The sequence below is a fragment of the Diabrotica virgifera genome, chromosome 2 (genome assembly GCF_917563875.1).
Source record: "Diabrotica virgifera virgifera chromosome 2, PGI_DIABVI_V3a".
Lineage (NCBI taxonomy): Eukaryota > Metazoa > Arthropoda > Insecta > Coleoptera > Chrysomelidae > Diabrotica > Diabrotica virgifera.
This window is the reverse complement of record NC_065444.1, coordinates 73,691,106-73,712,921: the sequence shown is the minus strand read 5'-3', so window position 1 is coordinate 73,712,921 and position 21,816 is coordinate 73,691,106. Positions and strand designations below refer to the sequence as shown.

Sequence of the window (21,816 nt, the reverse complement as noted above, 5' to 3'; positions counted from 1 at the left end):
AACTAGTTCTAGTGTATTTTTTACGGTGAATTTAGGTGAAAATTTAGTGTATTCTGTAATAATATCTGACAGTTTTTTTGAAAGTTTATATGACGGAGCTGTATAAAAAGAAACTACAGGTCTTATTGGGTGGTCAGGTTTGTGTAGTTAAACTGCCCAACAACTCCAGACTAATTTCATTTGACGTAAAAAATCTTTTTCCTAGTGTTTCTCCTACAGAAACTTTTGTTTTAGTTAAGAATCTTTTAGACCATAATAGTACAAATCCGATCATTGCATCTGAAATTTTACACCTTCTTGAAATTTGCACAAATCAAGACTATTTTGAATTCAATAATCAAATATACACAAACAACAGTGCAGGACTTATTATGGGTAATCCTCTAAGCCCATTGCTATCAGATATATTTATGAACCAACTTGAAACAACAATTTCTAAACATCCCGTATTTAAACAGTTCTTATATTGGTGGAGATACGTGGATGATATACTAGTATGCTTTACAGGAACTAACAGACAACTTGACCAATTTCTATCATATATTAATTCACTTCATAATAATATTGAGTTTACAATAGAAACAGAACAGAATAACTCCATAAACTTTCTAGATGTAACGATTTCCAGACTACACAACAAACATGAGTTCTCCGTATATCATAAACCTACCCATACTGACACAACTATACACAATTCATCATCCCATCCTACACAACACAAATTAGCAGCCTACCATAGCATGATACATAGACTGACATTCCCATGACAAAAAATAACTTCGAGATAGAACTAAACATCATTAAACAAATAGCAGTAAACAACGGCTATAACGAACAAACAGTTAACAAAATTTTAAACCAAAAACTCCATAAGAAAGCCCTGAAATTAGTGTATCCACCACCACAGAAAGAACCCAGTACCTTCTGCTCTCTCACATATACTGGCAAGATAACAACAAAAATAGCCAGATACATAAAAAAGAAAGGAATAACACCAGCTTTCAGAACTAACAACAACTTAAGCAAATATATTAAGAACAATAAAAGTCGAAAGAGAAAGCAACTACAGAGTGGTGTGTACAAACTAACTTGTGGTGACTGTCCGAAAACGTACATCGGTCAAACTGGCAGAACTTTTGACAAACGGATAGCAGAACACAAAAGGGCATTCAACAATAGAAAAATAGACACTTCTACATACGCACTTCACCTTCTAGATCATAATCATTCTTTCAATGAAGAGTTTCAAATTCTACATATTCAAAATAAAGGCCTTAAGCTATCTTTTTTAGAATCTATGGAAATTAATAAACTGAAAAATACAGATATAATTCTGAATGACCAACTCGAGACAAACAGCTCCCCACTCCTCAACCTCTTCAGTTGAAGACTTAAAAAGGCAAACACATTGTAAACTATATCACTTGAGAAAGGCACTCCGCCGAAACAGCTGTAGTCACTTAGTTATAATAAATTTTGTGGAAGTATAGAAAACAAACGTTTTCAGTGTTTTATTGTTAGATAAAATGAACTTCCATCAAGTAACGGTCGAATCCATCAAAAATAAAATAGGTAATTTGGGAATTCTAGGTATGTCCTTAACAAAACAAGTTAACTAACTGTTAGAAAAGTGACAATCGTTAAAGATTTATATATAAATGGTCATTTGTTAAATTTCTGTGTATATTAAAAAATAATAAAGAGTTGCTTGAAGGTGAACACGATATAAATATAATAGGGTAATTTGCGAATTCTAGGTAGATATAAAACAAGAGAAAGTAAACTAGCTACAAAACAAAACAAAACAAAGTTTTGTCCTTAACAAAACAAGAGAAAGTAAACTAAGTATTAGAAAAGTGACAGTCTTCTGGTGACAGTAATTTGGGAAATCCACTTATGGCCTTCCAGAACAAAACCAGATAAAGTGTAGTTAATATAATAATTTTCAAGTTCCAGGAACTCCCAAATTTGAAAAGTAGTAAAGTGGATGTTATAATAGTGACAACTTTTAAATATTATAATATGTAGAGAGTCATTTAATTATATAATCAAATTAATCTTCCAAAACCATAATTTTATTAATAACATAACTATTTCATTTTTTCAAAAAACAATATTAGCTTACAATACACAACAAACTATTTTAGAGGAGATTTCATAATTACCTGATAAGAGTTTTAGATAAGAAAATGTCAAAATTAGTAGGTACTTACATGAAATTGTATTATACATCAGTTTCTCAATGAGATACTTTTTTAAGATGTCGGGTTAACCCTGCACGTGTGTCACTCGAAAAATGGCAAACAGCCGTAATGATGCTTACGTTATCCTTTAATAATAAATACATTATAATCGGATTTCAATAGGATTGTCAGGGTATCGCTTAGAAATGATAGACCCTCGAGGGGTCTGAGATGAGAGACGCGTGTAGTTCAATGGTGGCGTGTATATTTTTAAAATAAGGGAAATAATAGGGAACTTGCACATAAAATATTTTAGCGTAAAATTGTTAATTTATGTTAAATATATTTTGTTAAAATGTTATGTAAAAATATTATATTCAAAATATTAAGTCTTAACAATTAATTGTGTAAGCCAGATGTACATATAATATTTTCATTCATTTATATTATTTTTTTTTGAGTTTAAGAAATATGTACATTTTTATTTTACAACATCTCAAATGCTAAATTATATTATATTTTAAATCCAAAACTTTCTTCCCCTATAATAATGAAATGTTACAAATATACTTCTGGTTCGTAATAATTTGTAATAAACAAAACCTATCATTTATAAATATCTTAAATTCATAACAAACAAGAAAGAAAATAACTTAAAAATATAAACGAAACTTTTAGTAATAAAAGTAAGAATATCTAATAACTATTGTATCGCCTCGCATTTCCCCAATAGAATATCATCCACTGCTTTTTTAAAATTTTCCACAATTAAGACATCAAACTGTAGATGAATGACCAGATTAATCTTTTGAAAAACCCTCGTTAGTCATAATATGCGTTTTAAACTAAACACGACATAGCATTCAAATTGATCAATTTCCAAGGACACAAATATAATAGCTGGGAATTTCCAATTAAATACGATTAAAATGGAAATAATAGAATTCCCGAAACAACCTTGTTTTTCCCTTTTGAACTTTTTAAGTAAATTTAATAAGAGAGTTTTAAGTAAATGTGAATGAATTTGTAAATAGGTAACAGTTTCAAAATAACTTTAGTCACTTTGTTATCGACTTCTAGCAGGTAAAATGTACATTATTTATTTTTTTAAAATAAAATCCATATTCAAACATAAATATCAACTGCTTTACAGAAAATAACAATAGCCATCAACCTAATGTAAACTGCAATTGTACGTAAAAAACAAACTTGCCATAATAATAATAATAAAGTTATTAGGTACATACCTACTTAGAAAATTATAACCAGGTAGGACGAAGGATCTCACAGGTAGTCTCTGAATGTAGCAACAAAAAATCACTAGAACTGTACCTATTAGTTATTATTTTAAATAAATATTTTTATTCTGAATCACTTCCTATTGTTAATTCACTATCACTACTGTCTTCTCCTGGAGTAATGATAATGGGCTCGATAAGAACATCAACACGCGTGTCTACGTCCCACATTTTATCTTCTTCTTTCTGTGTATGTGTAATGCATGACTGCCAGTTGGAAGCGGTTATATTTTGTATGGCTTGGTCTAATAATAATTTGACATCTTTTAATTTATAGGTTGTATTCTTTTGCGCTACCTCATTTTTTATTTTTGCCCATATCAGCTCGATGGGATTCAATTCACAATGATATGGTGGAGTTCTTAATACGGTGATGTCATGCTCACGTGCCATTTCGTCTACTGCAAATCTGATGTATGAACTCTTATGTTCCCGCACTATATCAAGTAATTGAACCTTTAACATGGATTCATCAAAATCTATATTTTTACTTATTAGCCTATCTATTATATCTGCCTTTCGAGATGCAGAAGTCGGTATTTTTTCCACACGACGGCTGTGATAAGGTGCGTTGTCCATTACTATTACCGAACCAGGATCTACAAGAGTCAGTATAGACGAAAACCACTTTTCAAACACATCCGAATTCATATCCTCATGATAATCGCTCGTTTTGATTGAGGTAAACACATTTAAACCACCTTGTACAAAACCTGAATCACTTCCAATGTGCGTTATAATAGACGTCTTCCTTTGCCCGAAGGTGCTTTTAAGCCGGTTGAAAGTCCCTCAATGAAAGCCTGTCGCGCACTTTTAATATTCAAGTCTTGCCATACTTTCGATTTCGTATGACCCTCATTCAACCACGTTTCGTCCGTATAATAAATTTTTTTATTAAGTCGTCTAAAATCACGAATTTTTTGCAAATATTTTCTCCGCCATATCACTAATTCGTGTCTCTCGATCAACAAACTTTTCCGACTTCTCTTCACATACCGAAAGTCCATTTCATGTAATGTTCTTCGTAATACTCTCATGGATATTTTATTTAAAGTATCATCTGCGTCTGCATTAACTTCTCGTTGAATATCCTTTAAAGTGGGCAGTTCGTTCCTCAAATAAAATCCATGAACTTTTCTTCGGATTATACTTTTCGTACTATCGTCTAATACAATTTTTGCACGTCATTTATGGATTGGTTTTTGGATAGGTTTGTTACCTTTAATTATTCGGAAAACCGTACGAGCCGATACTTTCGTTAAATCTCCACACAATGCCGCGACGTCCTCTTTAAGCATATCTTGATATCTTCTACGCAATCCCTCATAAACCGATTTTATCATTTGCTTTTCTCTCACAGATAACCACCTTTTTTTATTTTGTTTATTAACAGATGTACTGCACGTTGGTTTTGATGCCATGATGTTACCCGACGGTACGCTCATGAAATACTACCAGCCGAACCATCTACCTGATTTTAAGGGTTATTTGTGGGTGAGTTTTCACAATGTTGCCGTATTGCATTAGGAATATGTATTACTTTCGAAAAGAAATAACGGTGTCCGACTGTCTCTTTGTTGGCACTCAGGGTATACCTCAATGGCACGGATAAGTTGCAAGCGGTACTAAATAATACATTTCGCAACAAGGCGAGTCTACCTTCTCTAGTTCGGACTTCCAACAGATGTAACCGGCAAAAATGATAATTGAGAAGTGGATTTGTGTGCTAATAAAGAAATAAATATATAGCCGCTTACCACCGAGTGTTAACGAACTACAAAATGGCTGCCCTGACAATCCTATTGAACTCAGGGTATAAGTACTTTTTCAGCAAGTATAATATATAAAATATATAATATATATAAAAGATAACAGTTATATTTTAGAATAAGTGTGCTGAAAAAACCGAGGTCTAGTGATTACGTTCGAAAGTACCAAGTTCGATTACAAAGCGAAAAAGGATTAAAAAAATAACAGTAGCTAAAGTACAATTTATGTATTGCTGCTAAGCCATCAAAATAATACAGAAGATTATTTCTGTAAAATAAAGAAATATAGAACATCTATGTAAACAAGTTTACTATTTTACATCTGAAAATAAGCCACAATTTAATTAGACAATGAAATATATTTGACGTTTCGACTTCCACTTTGGAAAACATTATCAAAAATCGTATTTTGATAGCGATTTTAGAAGTGGAAGTCGAAACGTCAAATACATTTCATTTCCAACTTAAATTGTGGCTCATTTCCCAAGTAAAATAGCAAACTGCATAAGATGTCACAAAGATAGAGCTTCAGAACAACATCTTTAACCAAATTTTTAGAAATTCCTAGTCTAGTGATTACTTTTGAAAGTATCAAGTTCTAACAAATAGAAAAAGGGCAAATAAAAAAATAACGATAGCTCAAGTACAATTTCAATATTGTTGCTAAGCCAACAAAATAATACAGAAGATTCTTTCTGCAAAATAAAGCAATATTGAACAGTTTCTACTGATAAGATTGCCAACATAAAATTATTTGGTATTTAAATATGAGACAAAATATCTATTTTTCTCTTAGTTCGTTTAGATTTTTTTAAATGCTGCAGGTCTCTATTGGTATATTTCAAAGAATAAAAAATGTTTAGTCTGATAAATAGTTTGACAATGTACGATACTGGAAAGTTAAGACATGGATGCTCAAAAATAATTTTTGACATCTCTTTAAATAACGGTTCAGAAATTCCACTTTGGCAAGAAAGTTGATCAAAATGGGTAACATATATCGTTTCCAATTTGTAAATAAACGAAATGAACTGACAACTTGGTGTCTTTAGATTGCCAAAACAACTTTTTTCAGTACTGTTTGCTTTTAGTCTAGTGAATAAATTACTGTCATTCTTAATCTCAGCCTCATGAAAAACCTTATTGCAAAGAGTGCAATCATGCATTTGTAGAGCTTTTTTGATCAAATATCCACATACATAAGTAAAGGCATTTTCTGCTGTACCTATATTTTCGTACCGGAAGTTGGAATCAGGAATGGATATAGCGGTATTTATATTTTTGGTAAGATTTTTAGGTTCAAAAATATTGTGTTTGATATTATTTAATCTTTTTTTTTATTTAAACAAAAATGACCCTGCATCAACTACTAAGAGTTATTAGCAGGGGGTACAAACACAAATTACAAGTAGTCAATTTCTTACAATGTATACCTATACAACTTAAATATATTCTATTAAACACTGTAAAATTTAATGTCTTTCAAATAATATTTCAGCACTTGGTTGAACTGGCAGCTTAATACATCCTTCATGTTGGTAGAGAGGTTATTTTTTCTTCTTTCTTGGGTGTATGTTTTGCATTTTAACAGAATATGTTTCACAGTAATTTGGATCTTGCAGTTGTGGCAGAAAGGGACGGCTTCTTTATTTATTAAGTGAATATGGGTTGGTATAGTATGTCCTAATCGCAGTCGAGTTATTATCACTTGTTCACAACGTTTGAGTGGGAGTGGTAAGGTGGTGCCGACCGTTTCTATAACATCTTTTAATTTGTTGGATGTGAAATTCCAGTAACTCTGCCATAAGCTGGTAATATGTTTTTTGATGGAGGTTTTATGGTCGTTTCTTGTTAGCATGTTTGACACAGGAATGCTTTCATCTAGTGCAGTTTCATTCGCAAGTTGGTCCACTGCTTCGTTTCCCTTGATTCCCACGTGTGATGGCACCCATAAAAAAGTTATTTTTATGTTTTTTGTTGATAGTAGTATGAGTTCATTTTTTATTAGCATTATAATTTCATTTGATGGATACAATTGCTGTAAAGCTTTTAGTGTACTTAATGAGTCAGATATTATAATGTAATGAGGTGCGGATTTTCTTCTGCAAACTTTCAGTGCCTCTAAAATAGCCAGTGCTTCTCCAGTAAATATGCTACAACTCAGAGGGAGTCGTATTTTAAAATGGTCTGTTCCATGTATGTAAGCCGCTGCTAGTCCTGATTGAGTTTTTGATGCATCAGTGTAGATATGTTCAGAATTTGGATATAGGGATATTATCTCATGGTATGATTGATGCATTACTGTTGGGTTAGTGGATGTTTTGGGATAGCGAGTAAGGAATGTATTTACAATTGGTGGACTAGTTGACCAAGAGGGAAAGTTTTGGGTTGGATTTATGATGGCACTAAACTGCTCACAGTCGTAATTACTGAATTTTAATCTTTCATGAAAAGGAAGTGTATTCATAGGTTTATTTTTGTAATTACTGATAGATTTAGGTTTTAAGATATTTGAATGCATGGGATTTTGATGATTTTATGATAAATGAGTTGCATAATTTAATGACAATTGTTGCCTTCGTAAGTGCAAAGGTAATTCGTTAGTTAATACTTGAAGGTTATTGGTTGGGCTAGTTCTAAATGCGCCCAGAGCAATTCTTAGTGACGTTGTTTGAATTGAGTTTAGTTTTTTTCATGTAGTTTTTTTGGCAGTATCATAACATATTGAGCCGTAGTCTAATTTGCTACGTATACGTGATTGGTTTATTTAATCTTGTTAATATATTTCCTAAGTCATTTGCACAATTCATATGTTCTAGGTGTAAAAAATTAAGACAAAATAATTTTCTAAATGCTCTTTCACATTGAATTGGGGTAGGGTTTACGGAGTTTCCTCCTTGTTGTCTTAAATTTCCGAAAAAATTTTCTAAACTATCTTGGTTTATTCGTCTGCCTTTTAAGTAAAGAAACCCTGCCCTTTCCAGTCGCTGCCAAAGAACTTTTAGACCTTTTATTGTCACCATCCAACCGGTACGAAATTTAGATTTTGATGTTACATCTTTATTGTCTTTATATATTTTCAAATTATCCAAAAATGTCCACATGTCGTCAATATAATTGAGCTGGTAGTCTAAACCTTTAAAAACGTTTTTAAATTTATTTGGGTGACATATATTGGTAGAATTGAATATATCGAATAATTTATCAAACTTATTTATTACTTCAATAGTACCTGCAGCATCAAGGGGTAGGGCTCCTAATGTCATGTAAGTCTGCATACCGCTTGCAACTGTTCCACTTAAAACTTAACTTTCATTTTTTGAAAGTTTGTTGGTCGAATATGCGCGTCGGTAAGTTTAGGTGCACATCTATAAGGCTGTTTTTTATCTTCCCTATAAAAATGCTCCACAAACACCCAAGAAGTTTTTTTATTATCAAAATGGAACGAATTGTTAATCAAGTTGTTTCTAGTTGCTTTTTGTAAATGTGGAGGATCAAAAAAATAAATAAGCTTATGACCTCCCAACTCAAATTCAGGGTTTTCGACAGTGATATTTAAGTTTCTGGAAAGCTTTATAAAGTTTGACCCTAAATCAGTTAGAAGACCTTGAACATGTAACCCAGATTCTGATAATTTGCTAACACATTCAGTGAGAACTTCAGTTAAGTCATTGGCATCAAAGGTTGTATTTAAAAAAAAATAAGCAATTGGCTCTTTCCAATTCTGAAACAGCCCTCTTGCCATAATAACCGCAACGTTTTTTGCAACTAAAGATTTATTTTTTTCCTTACCTATATCTTGGAATCCAACAATTTCATCACGACCTAAATGAAAATAAAGATTTGACTTAAGCGCAGCTTCATCAATGCATATAATACAATTTTTATCCAATTCTGACATAGTCTAAACTTTTAACTGGACCGCATTAAATATAGAGGTCTGAGATAATCCAGGTTTACAAACAATTTTTCCAGTCATTTTTTCCAAACAACGTTTAGTTGGTAAATAAAGAATTTTTTTCAAAAATTGATAAGATTTGGGTCCAAAAAAGTATAATGTGAGAGCGATTTGTTTGTATTCCTGAGAATATCTTCTGGCCTTTGGGACTTTTTTCTGCAACAGTGCCTGAGTTTTTACAATTTCGGCCAAAGATTTATTAAGAAATTTGTCACATAATTTTTTAAACTGCTCTAACTCTTTGTTTTGTACCGTTTTGTTTTTTACATATTTTTCTATTTAAAAGTTTTCTTTTTAAAACCCTGATTTTACATTTCAGTTTAGATTCACGTGGAAAGTTATACATAAAAGATGCTGGTGTTTGTAATGATACTGAAGGTGATAACTGGGAAACATCTTTTGTAATTCTTGTAGAAATGTGTTCATCTTTTTCCTTACTGGGGCTGATATAAACTTGTTTAGAGGATATTACCTGTAAAGTTTCCGCCGCCGGCGTTATTTTATTATCTGAAAAATCATATATTTGTATTATTAAAATTATTGATATTTACCTAATTTTTTACCTGACAATATTTAAACTTTTTTCGGCGGCTTCTCAGACGTATTCGCGCAGATATCTTTAGATTCGATAAAAATTGACGGCAAAGCATTGACATACAAGAGTTTTCGTCGTGAAGATGTGCATAAAAATTTATTTTCAAAATGCTTTTCGCAAATTCTGTATCTAGTTAAATCCTCCTCTAACCTTGTCTTTTAGTAGCTTTTAACCATAGCTCACTCCTATAACATAAGATGGTTTTTAATAAAAATTTAATGTCTTGTTATTATCTCTTTTATTTTTTAAAATTATTTTGACTATCTTTAATAACAGGGCGTTATTCATTCTTACTAGTAACTAAAATTTACTGTTTTCAAGAGAGGATTTTTTTCAAAATATTTCTTGAAAAAATACTATTGGAACTATTCCTAACACACATAGCTTGAGTAACCATTTTATGTAAGTTTCGAGATTAATATAATTAATATGATATAAGTAATATGCCACTTAATCAGTATTTAGAAAGTAAATCAATTTATTAATGACACTACATACCTTACTTCATCCTTTGGCAATCTAAAAAATGATATTCCTTGACCCGTCTTAGATGAACACCCTTCACAAATACAAGTATATCCATCCATTTTTAAAAATATTTAAACTATTTAAACAAAAATTTAAAAACAAAACTATTTAAACACACTTGATAAATAGAAAAAATTCCCAATAATTAGCCCGTCAATTTAACATTACAATAAGCGCATGTACTGTCGAGGTTATTCAGGAACTGACAATAAGCTTAAGCCTACATACTAACCGAGATACTAAGCGACTACCTTTTTGGTAACTGAAAGTGGGAGGAGTTTACCAAAACTCGGTACCAGAGTTATCGCCAGGGTTTCGCATCTGTGTTGGGTTAATCTGTGCCTCGGGGTGAATGTCACTCCATCTCTGGGGTGAAAAAATATATGTCCAAGATAAGTCTCGAAATGGATAAACTGACTAATTTTAAGCAACTTTTGTTCTATAGAGTTTTTTCACTAAATCAATACTTTTCGAGTTATTTGCAAGTGAATATGTTCATTTTTCAACAAAATAACCACGTTTTTAGACGGTTTTCGCAAATAACTCAAAACGAAAGCATGTTGTCGAAAAAAATATTCTTAGCAAAACTATAGCCTATAAAAAAGTGAAAAAACGGTGTATATATTAGGTCTCTATATCTAGCAAAAGCAGAGTTACAGCTAATTAAAAATTGTTTCATATTCGAAAAATTATAAATAGAATAATTCAATGTGAAATATCCAAATAATGAAGCATTCTTGGGGAAAACACATTACAACTTTTTTAAAGTGTTTGAAAAAAGCTTTATTTCTGTTTTTATGAAAAAAATTTCTAGCATCAAATATAAGCAAGTTACGCTCAAAATACAGTTGGTCCCTTTTGTTTTAGCAAAAAAAAATCAGGAAGACCACCCCCTAATTAGCAACTTAATTGAAATTAATCGTTACCGCTTCACAAGTTACTCTACTGATGTTGTGTTTCTATATGATGTGTAAGTTCCATCGATTCAAAGTGCTTATTTTTGAAAAAAAAATGGTTTTAAAGTAAAATTTTTAAAAATGTTAATTTTGAAAAAAAATGCTTTTTTTCAAAATAACTTAAAAATTGTTAGAGACACCAAAAATGTTAAACAATAAAAAAAGTCGGCTTTACTTTTCTGAATATTTTGTATTTTTTTTGTTTTTCTGTAAGACAAAAATTGGTCAAGATTCGGTGTTTCTAAATTTGCATACACTCGCGATACGTGACTCGTTCAAGCCCTTTTAACTACAGCTCTTTCAAAAATAAGGACTTTGAACCGATGAAACTTACAGATCATATTATGATCAATACATACGCGAGTAAAAAACTTGTGAAGTGGTAACAATTAAGTTCATTTGAAATGCTAATTAGGGGGTAATTTTCCCGATTTCTTACCAAAAAAAGGACCAACTTTATTTTGAGCGTAACTTGTTTACTTTTGATGCTAAAATTTTTTTTAAACAAAAATAAGCATTTTTTAAACACTTTAAAAAAGTTAAAATGAGTTTTCTCCAAAAAAGTGCTGCTTGTACTAGATATATAGTATAGTGACCTAATATATACACCATGTTTTTTTTACTTTTTTACGTGCTATATTTTTGATAAGAATTTTTTTTCGACCAAATACTTTTTGATTTATTTGCGAAAAACCGTCTGAAAACGTGGTTATTTTGTAGAAAAATTAACATATTCACTCGCAAATAACTCGAAAAGTATTAACTTGGTGAAAAAGCTTTATAGAACAAAAGTTGATTAGAATTAGTCAATTTATTCATTTCCGGACTTATTTCGAACATATATTTTTCACCCCTAGGGCAAAAGCACATATCGGCACAATATCACTTTTTTCTTTGACTTGTTAGCTATGTGTATGCCAAATTTCATATCAATCCTAGCGGTTCTTTAAAATTTAGAGGTTTTGCAATATTTTACCTTTAAAGAACGTACTATAGGCCAAACCTCAAAATATAATCTCTGAACGTTTCGTTTCAAGCCACAATTCTGGTTCCAAGGCCATTGTATCATGAATTTCAAGACTGTAGTATTGGCCACTACTGTAGTAGTGTTTCGAGGTGATGCCACCCAGCATATCCTCCAAACAGTCATAAAATACATCGAGGAAGTTTTTCATCTTTTAAAATAAAGAGATGTTTTAAGAATATTAATTCCATCGAGTAATTATAAACGAATTTGTTTACGTTCACAGATTTCAAAGAGAAGATTTATTAGCCGTACTACTATCCCAAATTGAGGGATCCGGTTCGGGTGTTAAGAGAGTACCTAGTTATGTAGCACCAGATATAGCAGCCGACATTCGTAGACATTTTGCTTCCACGATTCGATCGAGAAAGGGGAATTTTCCTTGTAATTTCGTCACTGAGTTTCCAACCTTTACATTACCTGCAGGTAAGTGTTTATTTTTTGTCAAAAGTCATAGAATGTGTTAGCACACCACTTGAGCGCTTCATATCCATTATAATATTACTACTACGTAGTTTGAAAGCTTTTATACTATCATTTAAGAGGATCGGTACGTATTTTCGGCTGCAATGCTATTCAAATGGGGATTCATTTTTTTCGAATCCTGAGAAAACTAATAAGTATTTTTAAAAAATTTAAACGCAGAATGAAAGATTACGTTATTAGCGAGGGCCGAAAGTCCCTGAGAACTTCTATAATACTTATTTTAATAAGTTACAGGGGCGAAAATCTAAGAGAAAATTTAATGTGATTTTTAATTTCAAATATATCATTCAAAATAAACTTTTTATTTATTCTAAGGAACTTTCGGCCCTCGGTAATAATTTAGTCTTTCATTCTGCGTTTAAATTTTTCAAAAATATTTATTGGTTTTTTCAGGATTCGAAAAAAATGAACACAATGCCGTGGTAATATTTTTCAAATCTATCTTTGTCTTACAACTTTGTCTTACAAATCTTTTCTTATGAAGAAAAATGAATTATATGAGTTGTAGTACCAGACAAGAAGAAAAGAAAGGAAAAAAGAGAATTTTATTAAAATATGTGGGAAAAATGAAAGAAGAGACATAAAATTTGTAAGAAATGTCAAAATAAACAAGCAGAATTAAGAATAATATACTAATCAAATAAGTAGCTAATCATTGAATTGTGGTTAAGAATTAAAGTTGTAAATTTTTTTTTCTCTAAAGTAACGTAAACTATAAATAACTTATTTTTAAATGTAGATAATGAATTCAGGTTAAATTTTCGCGGAAAATGGAAGTGTTTGAATTAAGGATAGACAATATCTTACAATAAGTGTTAGTAGATAGTAAGCAAAGGGACACAAAAAGTGAAATTTTTAGACATTCAGCAACAGAGATTAAATCTTTATTATAGCTACAAAAGAGTTATTAGAAGTTTAGAGAAATATTAGAAATGTTTAGAGAGATTACATTTTTATTATAGGTACATTATTTTAAAGTTAGTAAGACATATATAAATAAATCAAAAGAAGACTGAAATAGGAATTATTAATAGAGTAAAGGATACATTTTTTTACTTATTCGAGTAATATTAGCTTAGCTTAGGACTTTTAGTTAGATACGAGATTTTTAGTTAGGTAGATTAGATTATTCCCCTGCTTATAGGAGATGCATATAGGCACTAAAAGACTATATTAAAAATCCCGATAGGTTTAGTCACTGTTTTCATGTGGACACTGTTTTGTGAATGGAGAAAAGACTCAAAAAGCAAGACGGAACAGAAAGTGAATTAGTGATAATAATAAACAATTTTTAGGATTAAAAAAAACTCGGAAACGTACCATGTTACAGTTAGTTAGGATAGTTAGGAAATTTAATTTTTCAAAATAGTATTAGGTAACCATAAACATTTTTGTAAAAGGGAAAGAGGAGCATCACATTTTAAAAATATGTAATTTTAACAAAACGGGGAGGTGTTGTATTATAATATCACCCTGTACAAAAGATGTGTTATTCAAAGAAAAACATATATCATTCATCGTTCGCCCTTAACCAAGGCCGAGCGTGAGGTTGCGAGAGTTCATCATGTATATAAGTGAACGCCCGATGATACGGATCATCGTTATCGTTATAATTATTTATAGTATTTAGTAATTGAGCAATGTTTAGGTAGGTCGCTACTGTGATATGTAAACCCATTGTTATGGTTAATCGTAGACGGAGTTAAAAGTAAATAATATAATGTATTTGAAGCAAGAAGAGAGTTTTAATTAATTACGACCTAGAAGGCAGTAACATCACACTATTCCTTACAAACCGAATATAATATTGTCAGCATATATTGTCATTCAGACACTGACAATCAGTGACAATTTTAAATATTTGGCATTGCACCGGGAATATGTTGAGTTATTGATTAAATATTATTGATATATAGTGTATTTGATAAATAATTGATTTAAGACGTGAACTTAATAAAAAGTTATTGTGTATTATTTGTGAATGATCCAAGCCGAGAATACATCAGGATAATATATTCTGCGATCCAAGTATTTTGTTGTTAAAGATGTTCAAAATTGTAAGCGTTCCATAACAATATATTATTAAAAAATCACTTTAACGCTTTTCCTCTTTTCTCGATTGAGTATTAGTCTTTGTTGTACAAATAAATTATTACAATCACTGAATACATAGTTAGTGAAAAAATTATCACATTTATTAACTGAATTAATAATTTGCAATTATAAAAATAACAGTTATCGAAGAACATTCAAAACCCATCTCTTTAAATTAATGATGGCATTTTCAAGTAGAATGACATTCTAGTAATGTTTACATATCTATACCAGTGTGAATTTTACTACACGTAATTTGCCGTGTAAAGACAGAAAAAGTAGGGATACACGTAAAATATTTGCGAATTATGTACCCATAGCCTTAATACTATGGAGTTTTCTGTGGAGTTTTCTGTTGCTTTCAGTACCTCTGTTTAATATTTTAGTCACCCTGGAATTACTGCAGTGTAAATTAATTTTTTTGGGGGCTCAGGTGTAATTCAGGGCTACCAGATTTGTTTTGAAGCTGCCATGAAATATTTTAGAGTCGCTTCAGGGCAATTTGCCATGGTTTTAGAAGACTGCACTACTTTAGTCATAAAATGTTTCGTAGTCACTGAAAATACAAAGTAATACTTCAACGGCAGTCAGGTTTAATTTAAGGCTGTCATTTAATCTTTAAGGGCGCTTAGTAGTCTAAGATACGATGTTAAGTCGATTTGCACCGATGTGTTTAATGGATAAGAATTATTGGATATGTAATTTAGCATGTCAAAAATTACAAAAATCAAGGGTTGCCCGATCTAATCTTGTTTTAACTATAATTAATTAATAATTAAAAAATGGCACTTTTTTTATAGATTTAAAAAAATTTCGACCCGGGCAGATATTTCAGATTTTTTAGGTCATTCTTAACAAAAAAGATCTTTTGTAATTTTTCTCTAAAGTTGATCGTTTAGTTATAAACAATTTAAAACTGAAAAAAGAAGGAAAGATGACGATTTTCTAGGCTCAAAAACATAAGTATAAAATATCATTTTTGAAATTACGAAGTACCTAAATTCAAGTTCAAACCTTATTCTATCAGTTATTGATAAGTTTTTTGGACTTATTTGTGATTTGGATCAGTCTGTAATCGATATTTCGTATTGTAGCGGAAGAGAAATCTTGGCCGATCCCCGTATAACAGTAAACACCTCGAGAATGACGTAATCGGATGTGCTAGGCCTCGCCGGAGAATTCTGGAAGGTACGTCACGTAGGCGGAACAAGCCGATAGCTCGAGATGGGAGTCGATTGTTCCAGAATAACAACTGGGTATAAATACGGGCATATTTTGTGAATAAGTTTAGTGTATAAGATAAATTCGTCTGTAACTTATATAAATAAAGTCGTATATAAATTACGAACCGCTAGTTTTATTGTAATTAGAAGTAATTACACTAATCACGCTGCAGTTGGTGTCGGTGTTCGGTTAACTTAGTGCGATATAAATAAGTGAATTACAGAGAGACTTTAAAAGACTTTTGAACTTTATTCGTCGGGAACAACCGGAGTGCGTTAATTGTTCGGTATTCGGAAAGACTTTAAAATACTTTTGGACTTTATTCGTCGGGAATAGTTAAAGTGCGTTGATTGTTCGGTATTCGGAAAGACTGTTAAAAGACATTTTGGAAAGTACGTGTGTGCCGACCAAAGATGTTGCTACAAGAACTTACAGTAAAACAGCTCCGTGAACAGCTCGAGGAACGGGATCTGGACAGCAGTGGGCTCAAGATAGTCCTACAAGCACGACTCGAGGATGTCCTCACGAAGAACGGAGAAGACCCAAAGACGTTCCACTTCCAGTCAGCAGAACAAGTAATCTTATCGAAATTAAAAACTGTTTCTGAAACGATCGATGAAACTTCTAGAAGAAGCGACGAGAAACTTGAAGAAGTTAGTAGACAGAACAACGAGAAATTTGAAAGTGTTTCTCAAAAGATCGATGAAACTTCTAGAAGAAGCGACGAGAAACTTGAAGAAGTTAGTAGAAGAAGCGACGAGAAACTTGAAGAAGTTAGTAGAAAAAGCGACGAGAAATTCGAAAATGTTGCTAAAAGATTCGATGAGACTTCTCAAATAATTAAAGAGGTCTGTAGGCAAAACAACGAAAAACTAGAAGAAGTTTGTAAACAGAACAATGAGAAATTTGAAGAAGTTTCTAGAACATTCGATAAGATGCAGAAAAGTGTAGAGACCGTAGAAGAAAAGATCAAACAGCTAGAGAGCAGGATAACCGATACAAAAGTACAACCATCAGTTAATGCAGCAACGTTAGATCCTTTAGTGAAAGATGAACTACCGAGAGACGAAACGTCGCATAATATGAGATTCAAATTACCACCATTTGATGGAAAGTCCTCTTGGTCCATATATCTTAGACAGTTTGAAGCTATTGCGACCGCCAATCATTGGACCGAACAAGAAAAGGCTGTTTCCTTGACTGCTGCTTTACGAGGTGATGCTGCAGATATATTAAGGTCAATTCCCAAGGGTCAAGAAAATTGTTACCAGACCTTGTTCACTCGTCTAGAAAAACGCTATGGAGATGCCCATCTACAACAAGTATACAAAGCACAACTGCGAAGTAGAAGTCAACGAGCAAGTGAGAATCTGCAAGAATTTGAAGCAGATGTGGCTCGTGTGGTGCGGTTGGCTTATCCAGAGGTGCCAGACAGCGTTTTAGAAGAAATTGCAGTAGATACCTTCGTCAATGGGCTGAAAGATAATGAACTACAGAAAGCTTTACGACTAGCAAGACCGAAAGTTTTAGATGAAGCACTTGCTATTGCATTGGAACACGAAACGGCTAGTCAAACTTCACGAGGCCATAGAGTAAGAACCATTGAAGAAAGTGACGAACACAACGATGAACGTCTGGAGGAAATGATACGGAGAGTATTAAGTAATCAGATGCCAAAGAGACGCGAGCCTAGATGTTGGAATTGTGGAGACGTAGGCCACATTCGTCGTAATTGTAAGAAGATCGTACAGCCGTCGGAAAACTAGAGCGGGTCGACACCAAGGGGCAACTGCCGACCTCGAGAACTAGAGCCCCCATAGTAACTGTCAACCTTACGTCCTCCGGTGGAATCCACAACTTATACATCGAAGGTCGTATCAGTAATAGATGTAGATCATTTTTGGTGGATACAGGTGCAACGAGAACTATCGCACGTCCAGATGTAGTACGAGACCATAATAAATTATCACCTGCAACAGTAAAGCTTAGAACAGCGACTGGTGAGCTAATTAATACATATGGCGAGGCTAATATGTCAGTATCCATTGGCCAGACCACAGTTGAACATCAAGTATTAATTGCCGAGATCTCCGACGAATTCATATTGGGGATGGACGTACTAAGGAAAGTGGGGGCAATATTGGATGTTCAAAATGGAGTTCTCAGGATCAACGGTGAAGAGTTGCCCTTTCACGACGACAAAGAAGATGTCATCCGCTTACTAACTACATGCGACGTAACCATACCCGGTAATAGTGAGAAAATTCTGATGACCATGCTTGATGGACACTGCCGAGAGGGAAGTTTAAGGATGGTCGAAGATGTAGAAAATGTCGAGTTCCTAACGGCGAAAACTTTGGTAAAAGTTCGAGATGTCATCCCTGTAAGAGTTATGAATTTAAGGGAAACTACTATTAAGTTAAGTAGAGGAGCTTTGATCGGACAGTGTGTTCCCGTGGCTTCAATTTGCTCTATGAATACCAATGAGAAATCATCAAAGTCAAAGTATCCAAAAGACCTTGTCGAGATGATCATTGAAAGATGCCAAGACCTTGACTATGAACGAACGGAAAAAGTAAGGTCTATGCTGATAGAGTATCAAGATGTTTTTGCTATTGATAAGAAGGATAAGGGCAAAACAAGCATAGTAACGCATAAAATAAATACCGGAGACGCTCAGCCAATCAGACAACGGCCTAGACGACTTCCATTTGCGAAAAGAGATGAAGCCGAAGAGATTATCAAGGATATGGACAAACAAGGGGTAATTGAACCATCGAACAGTCCATGGACATCACCAGTAGTTCTGGTAAAGAAGAAAGATGGTTCAACGCGTTTTTGTATCGACTACCGCCAGCTCAATGCGGTAACAAAAAAAGATAGTTATCCTTTGCCCAGAATAGACGATACATTGGATACTCTCTCCGGTTCTCGTTGGTTTTCCACACTCGATTTAAAAAGTGGATATTGGCAAGTAGACATGGAGCCAGCCGATCGGGAGAAAACCGCATTTTCGATAGGATCAGGGCTTTGGCAGTTTACGGCTATGCCGTTTGGTTTATGTAATGCCCCTGCCACATTTGAAAGATTAATGGAGGCAGTTTTAAGAGGTCTAACATGGAAAACATGCCTGGTTTACTTGGATGATGTAATTGTGGTTGGAAGGTCCTTTGATGAACAAGCCAAGAATCTAATAGACGTCTTTCAACGATTGAGGGCAGCGAACTTGAAGTTAAGTCCGAAGAAATGTCACATGTTTCGACGAGAAGTTAAGTACTTAGGACATATTGTATCGAGTAATGGTGTAACAGCTGATCCTGAAAAGATTGATGCAATTAAAGATTGGCCAGTACCAAAAGATAAACATGAAATTAGAAGTTTCCTTGGCCTATGTACATATTACCGACGATTTGTCAAAGGATTTGCCAATATCTCCAAGCCCCTAACAAAGTTGACGGAGGAGGGCAAAGAATATACATGGAGCGAGGAGTGTCAAAAAGCTTTCGAACAACTACAAAGGGCTCTGATCAGTGCACCGATATTAAGCTACCCGGGACAGGCAGGAAAATTTGTTTTGGATACCGATGCTAGCAACAGTGCCATAGGAGCTGTTCTCTCACAAATCCAGGATGGACAGGAAAAAGTCATCGCTTATTTCAGCAAAGTCCTGTCGAAACCAGAAAGAAACTATTGCGTTACCAGAAGAGAACTGCTGGGTGTAGTGAAGGCTTGCGAACATTTCCATAAATACTTGTACGGCAGAAAGTTCCTTCTTCGAACAGATCACGCTGCTCTAAAATGGCTCATACAATTCCGTAATCCAGAGGGCCAGATGGCAAGATGGTTAGAACGATTACAAGAATATGATTACGAGATAGAACACAGGGCCGGAAGAGTTCACTCAAATGCTGATGCCCTTTCGAGACGACCATGCAGTGCGAATTGTAATCACTGTGCCAAATTAGAGGAACGATTTTGCCCCGTGAGACGAACCACCGTAATTAATGAGCAATGGCAGCCCCAACAGTTACAAGACGCCCAAGAAGATGATCCATGTATAAAAAGAGTATTGGATTGGATGCGGCAAGGTGAGAGACCTAGTTGGCAGAACATTAGTGCATGTAGTCCAGAAGTCAAGGCCTACTGGAGCCAATGGAATTGCCTGGTACTAAAAGATGATCTTCTGTACAGAACCTTTGAGAACGATGATGGTACAGAATCTAAGCTTCAGTTAATTGTACCTAAAAGTAAAGTGTCAGAAGTATTGCGTCAGTTGCATGACGGTACATCAGGTGGACACTTTGGTATTACGAAGACTCTGCAAAAGGTTCGAGAACGGTTCTATTGGGTGAACTGTAAAGATGATGTAAGAAGATGGTGCCGAAAATGTGAACCGTGTGCATCCGGTAATGGTCCGGTTGGTAAAAAGAGAGCACCCATGAGACAGTACAATGTTGGAAGTCCTATGGAAAGAGTAGCTATCGACATTGCAGGTCCATTTCCAGAAACCGATGCTGGAAATAAATACATCCTGGTAGCCATGGATTATTTTACAAAATGGACTGAGGCCTATGCATTACCAAATCAAGAAGCTGCTACCGTTGCAGAGGTACTTGTTAAAGAATTCTTTAGCCGATTTGGTGTTCCCTTGGAGATCCACTCCGACCAAGGGCGAAACTTTGAGTCAGCTCTTTTCCAAAACGTTTGTAAATTGATTGGTGCCAATAAGACCAGAACAACACCCCTGCATCCTCAATCAGATGGGATGGTCGAGAGGATGAACCGAACGATGGGTAAACACTTGTCCAAAGTTGTATCTGAACATCAGCGAGATTGGGACCAACACATTCATTTATTCCTGATGGCCTACCGCTCGGCCGTAAATGAAACTACAGGTCAAACACCAACCTGCCTGATGTTGGGTCGTGAAGTTCGGTTGCTCTGCGACCTAGAGTTTGGCTGCGGACCTTCCGAGGAACATGTTGCAGGCGAAGACTACGTTGACCGCCTGAAATTACGAATGAACAACATTCATGAACTTGCCCGACAACACATCCAGATAGCCAGTGACAGAATGAAAGATCAATATGATTCTCGATGCAAGAATGAAAGCTTCGAAGTAGGTGATCTTGTCTGGCTTTATAATCCGCAACGTCGTCGAGGCTTATGTCCTAAACTGCAAAGACAATGGGAAGGTCCATATGAAGTTAAGAAGAAAATAAATGACGTAATATATAGAATTAAGAAGTTGCCAAACGGTAAACCAAAAGTTATTCACATAAATCGTCTTGCACCATATGCTGGCTCAAATGAAACAGAAGAAGCACGAGTCCTCCAACAGGAGATGAAAGATGTCGCACAGCCAAGTTTTAATCAATTTATGTCAAATTACGCAGCGAGAAGGAGTGCTAGATTCGGCGTGACCACAGAAGTTCAGCAAGATCTGTTTGGTGTTCCAGAAAACGTCTCTCTGGCCCACTGTGTTGCCCAAGACCTCGAGATGACTAAAGGAATATCGTCCGTATTCAATAGAAAGTTCGGCCGCCTGGACGAGTTAAGAAATCAGCAGCCTAAAATTGGAAGAGTACTGCGATTGGAAGATGGTCCTCGATCTTTGCTGTATATGGTGACCAGAAAGTCTTATACGGACACGCCAAGCTACGAGAACATATGGCGTGTTCTAACTAATTTGAAGAAAATC

At 34.0% G+C, this 21,816-nt stretch overlaps 1 protein-coding gene across 4 annotated transcripts in view; it reads left to right on the top strand.

The window, feature by feature from the left end:
• Positions 1–21,816, top strand: part of LOC114329480 (ubiquitin thioesterase trabid) — an 80,381-nt gene that overhangs the window by 45,090 nt on the left and 13,475 nt on the right. For all 4 annotated transcript variants that reach the window (XM_028278605.2, XM_028278602.2, XM_028278604.2 and 1 more), the window contains exon 6: positions 12,538–12,737. In XM_028278605.2, the coding sequence (XP_028134406.1) occupies positions 12,538–12,737 (200 nt within the window). The remainder of the gene's footprint in view (positions 1–12,537; positions 12,738–21,816) is intronic.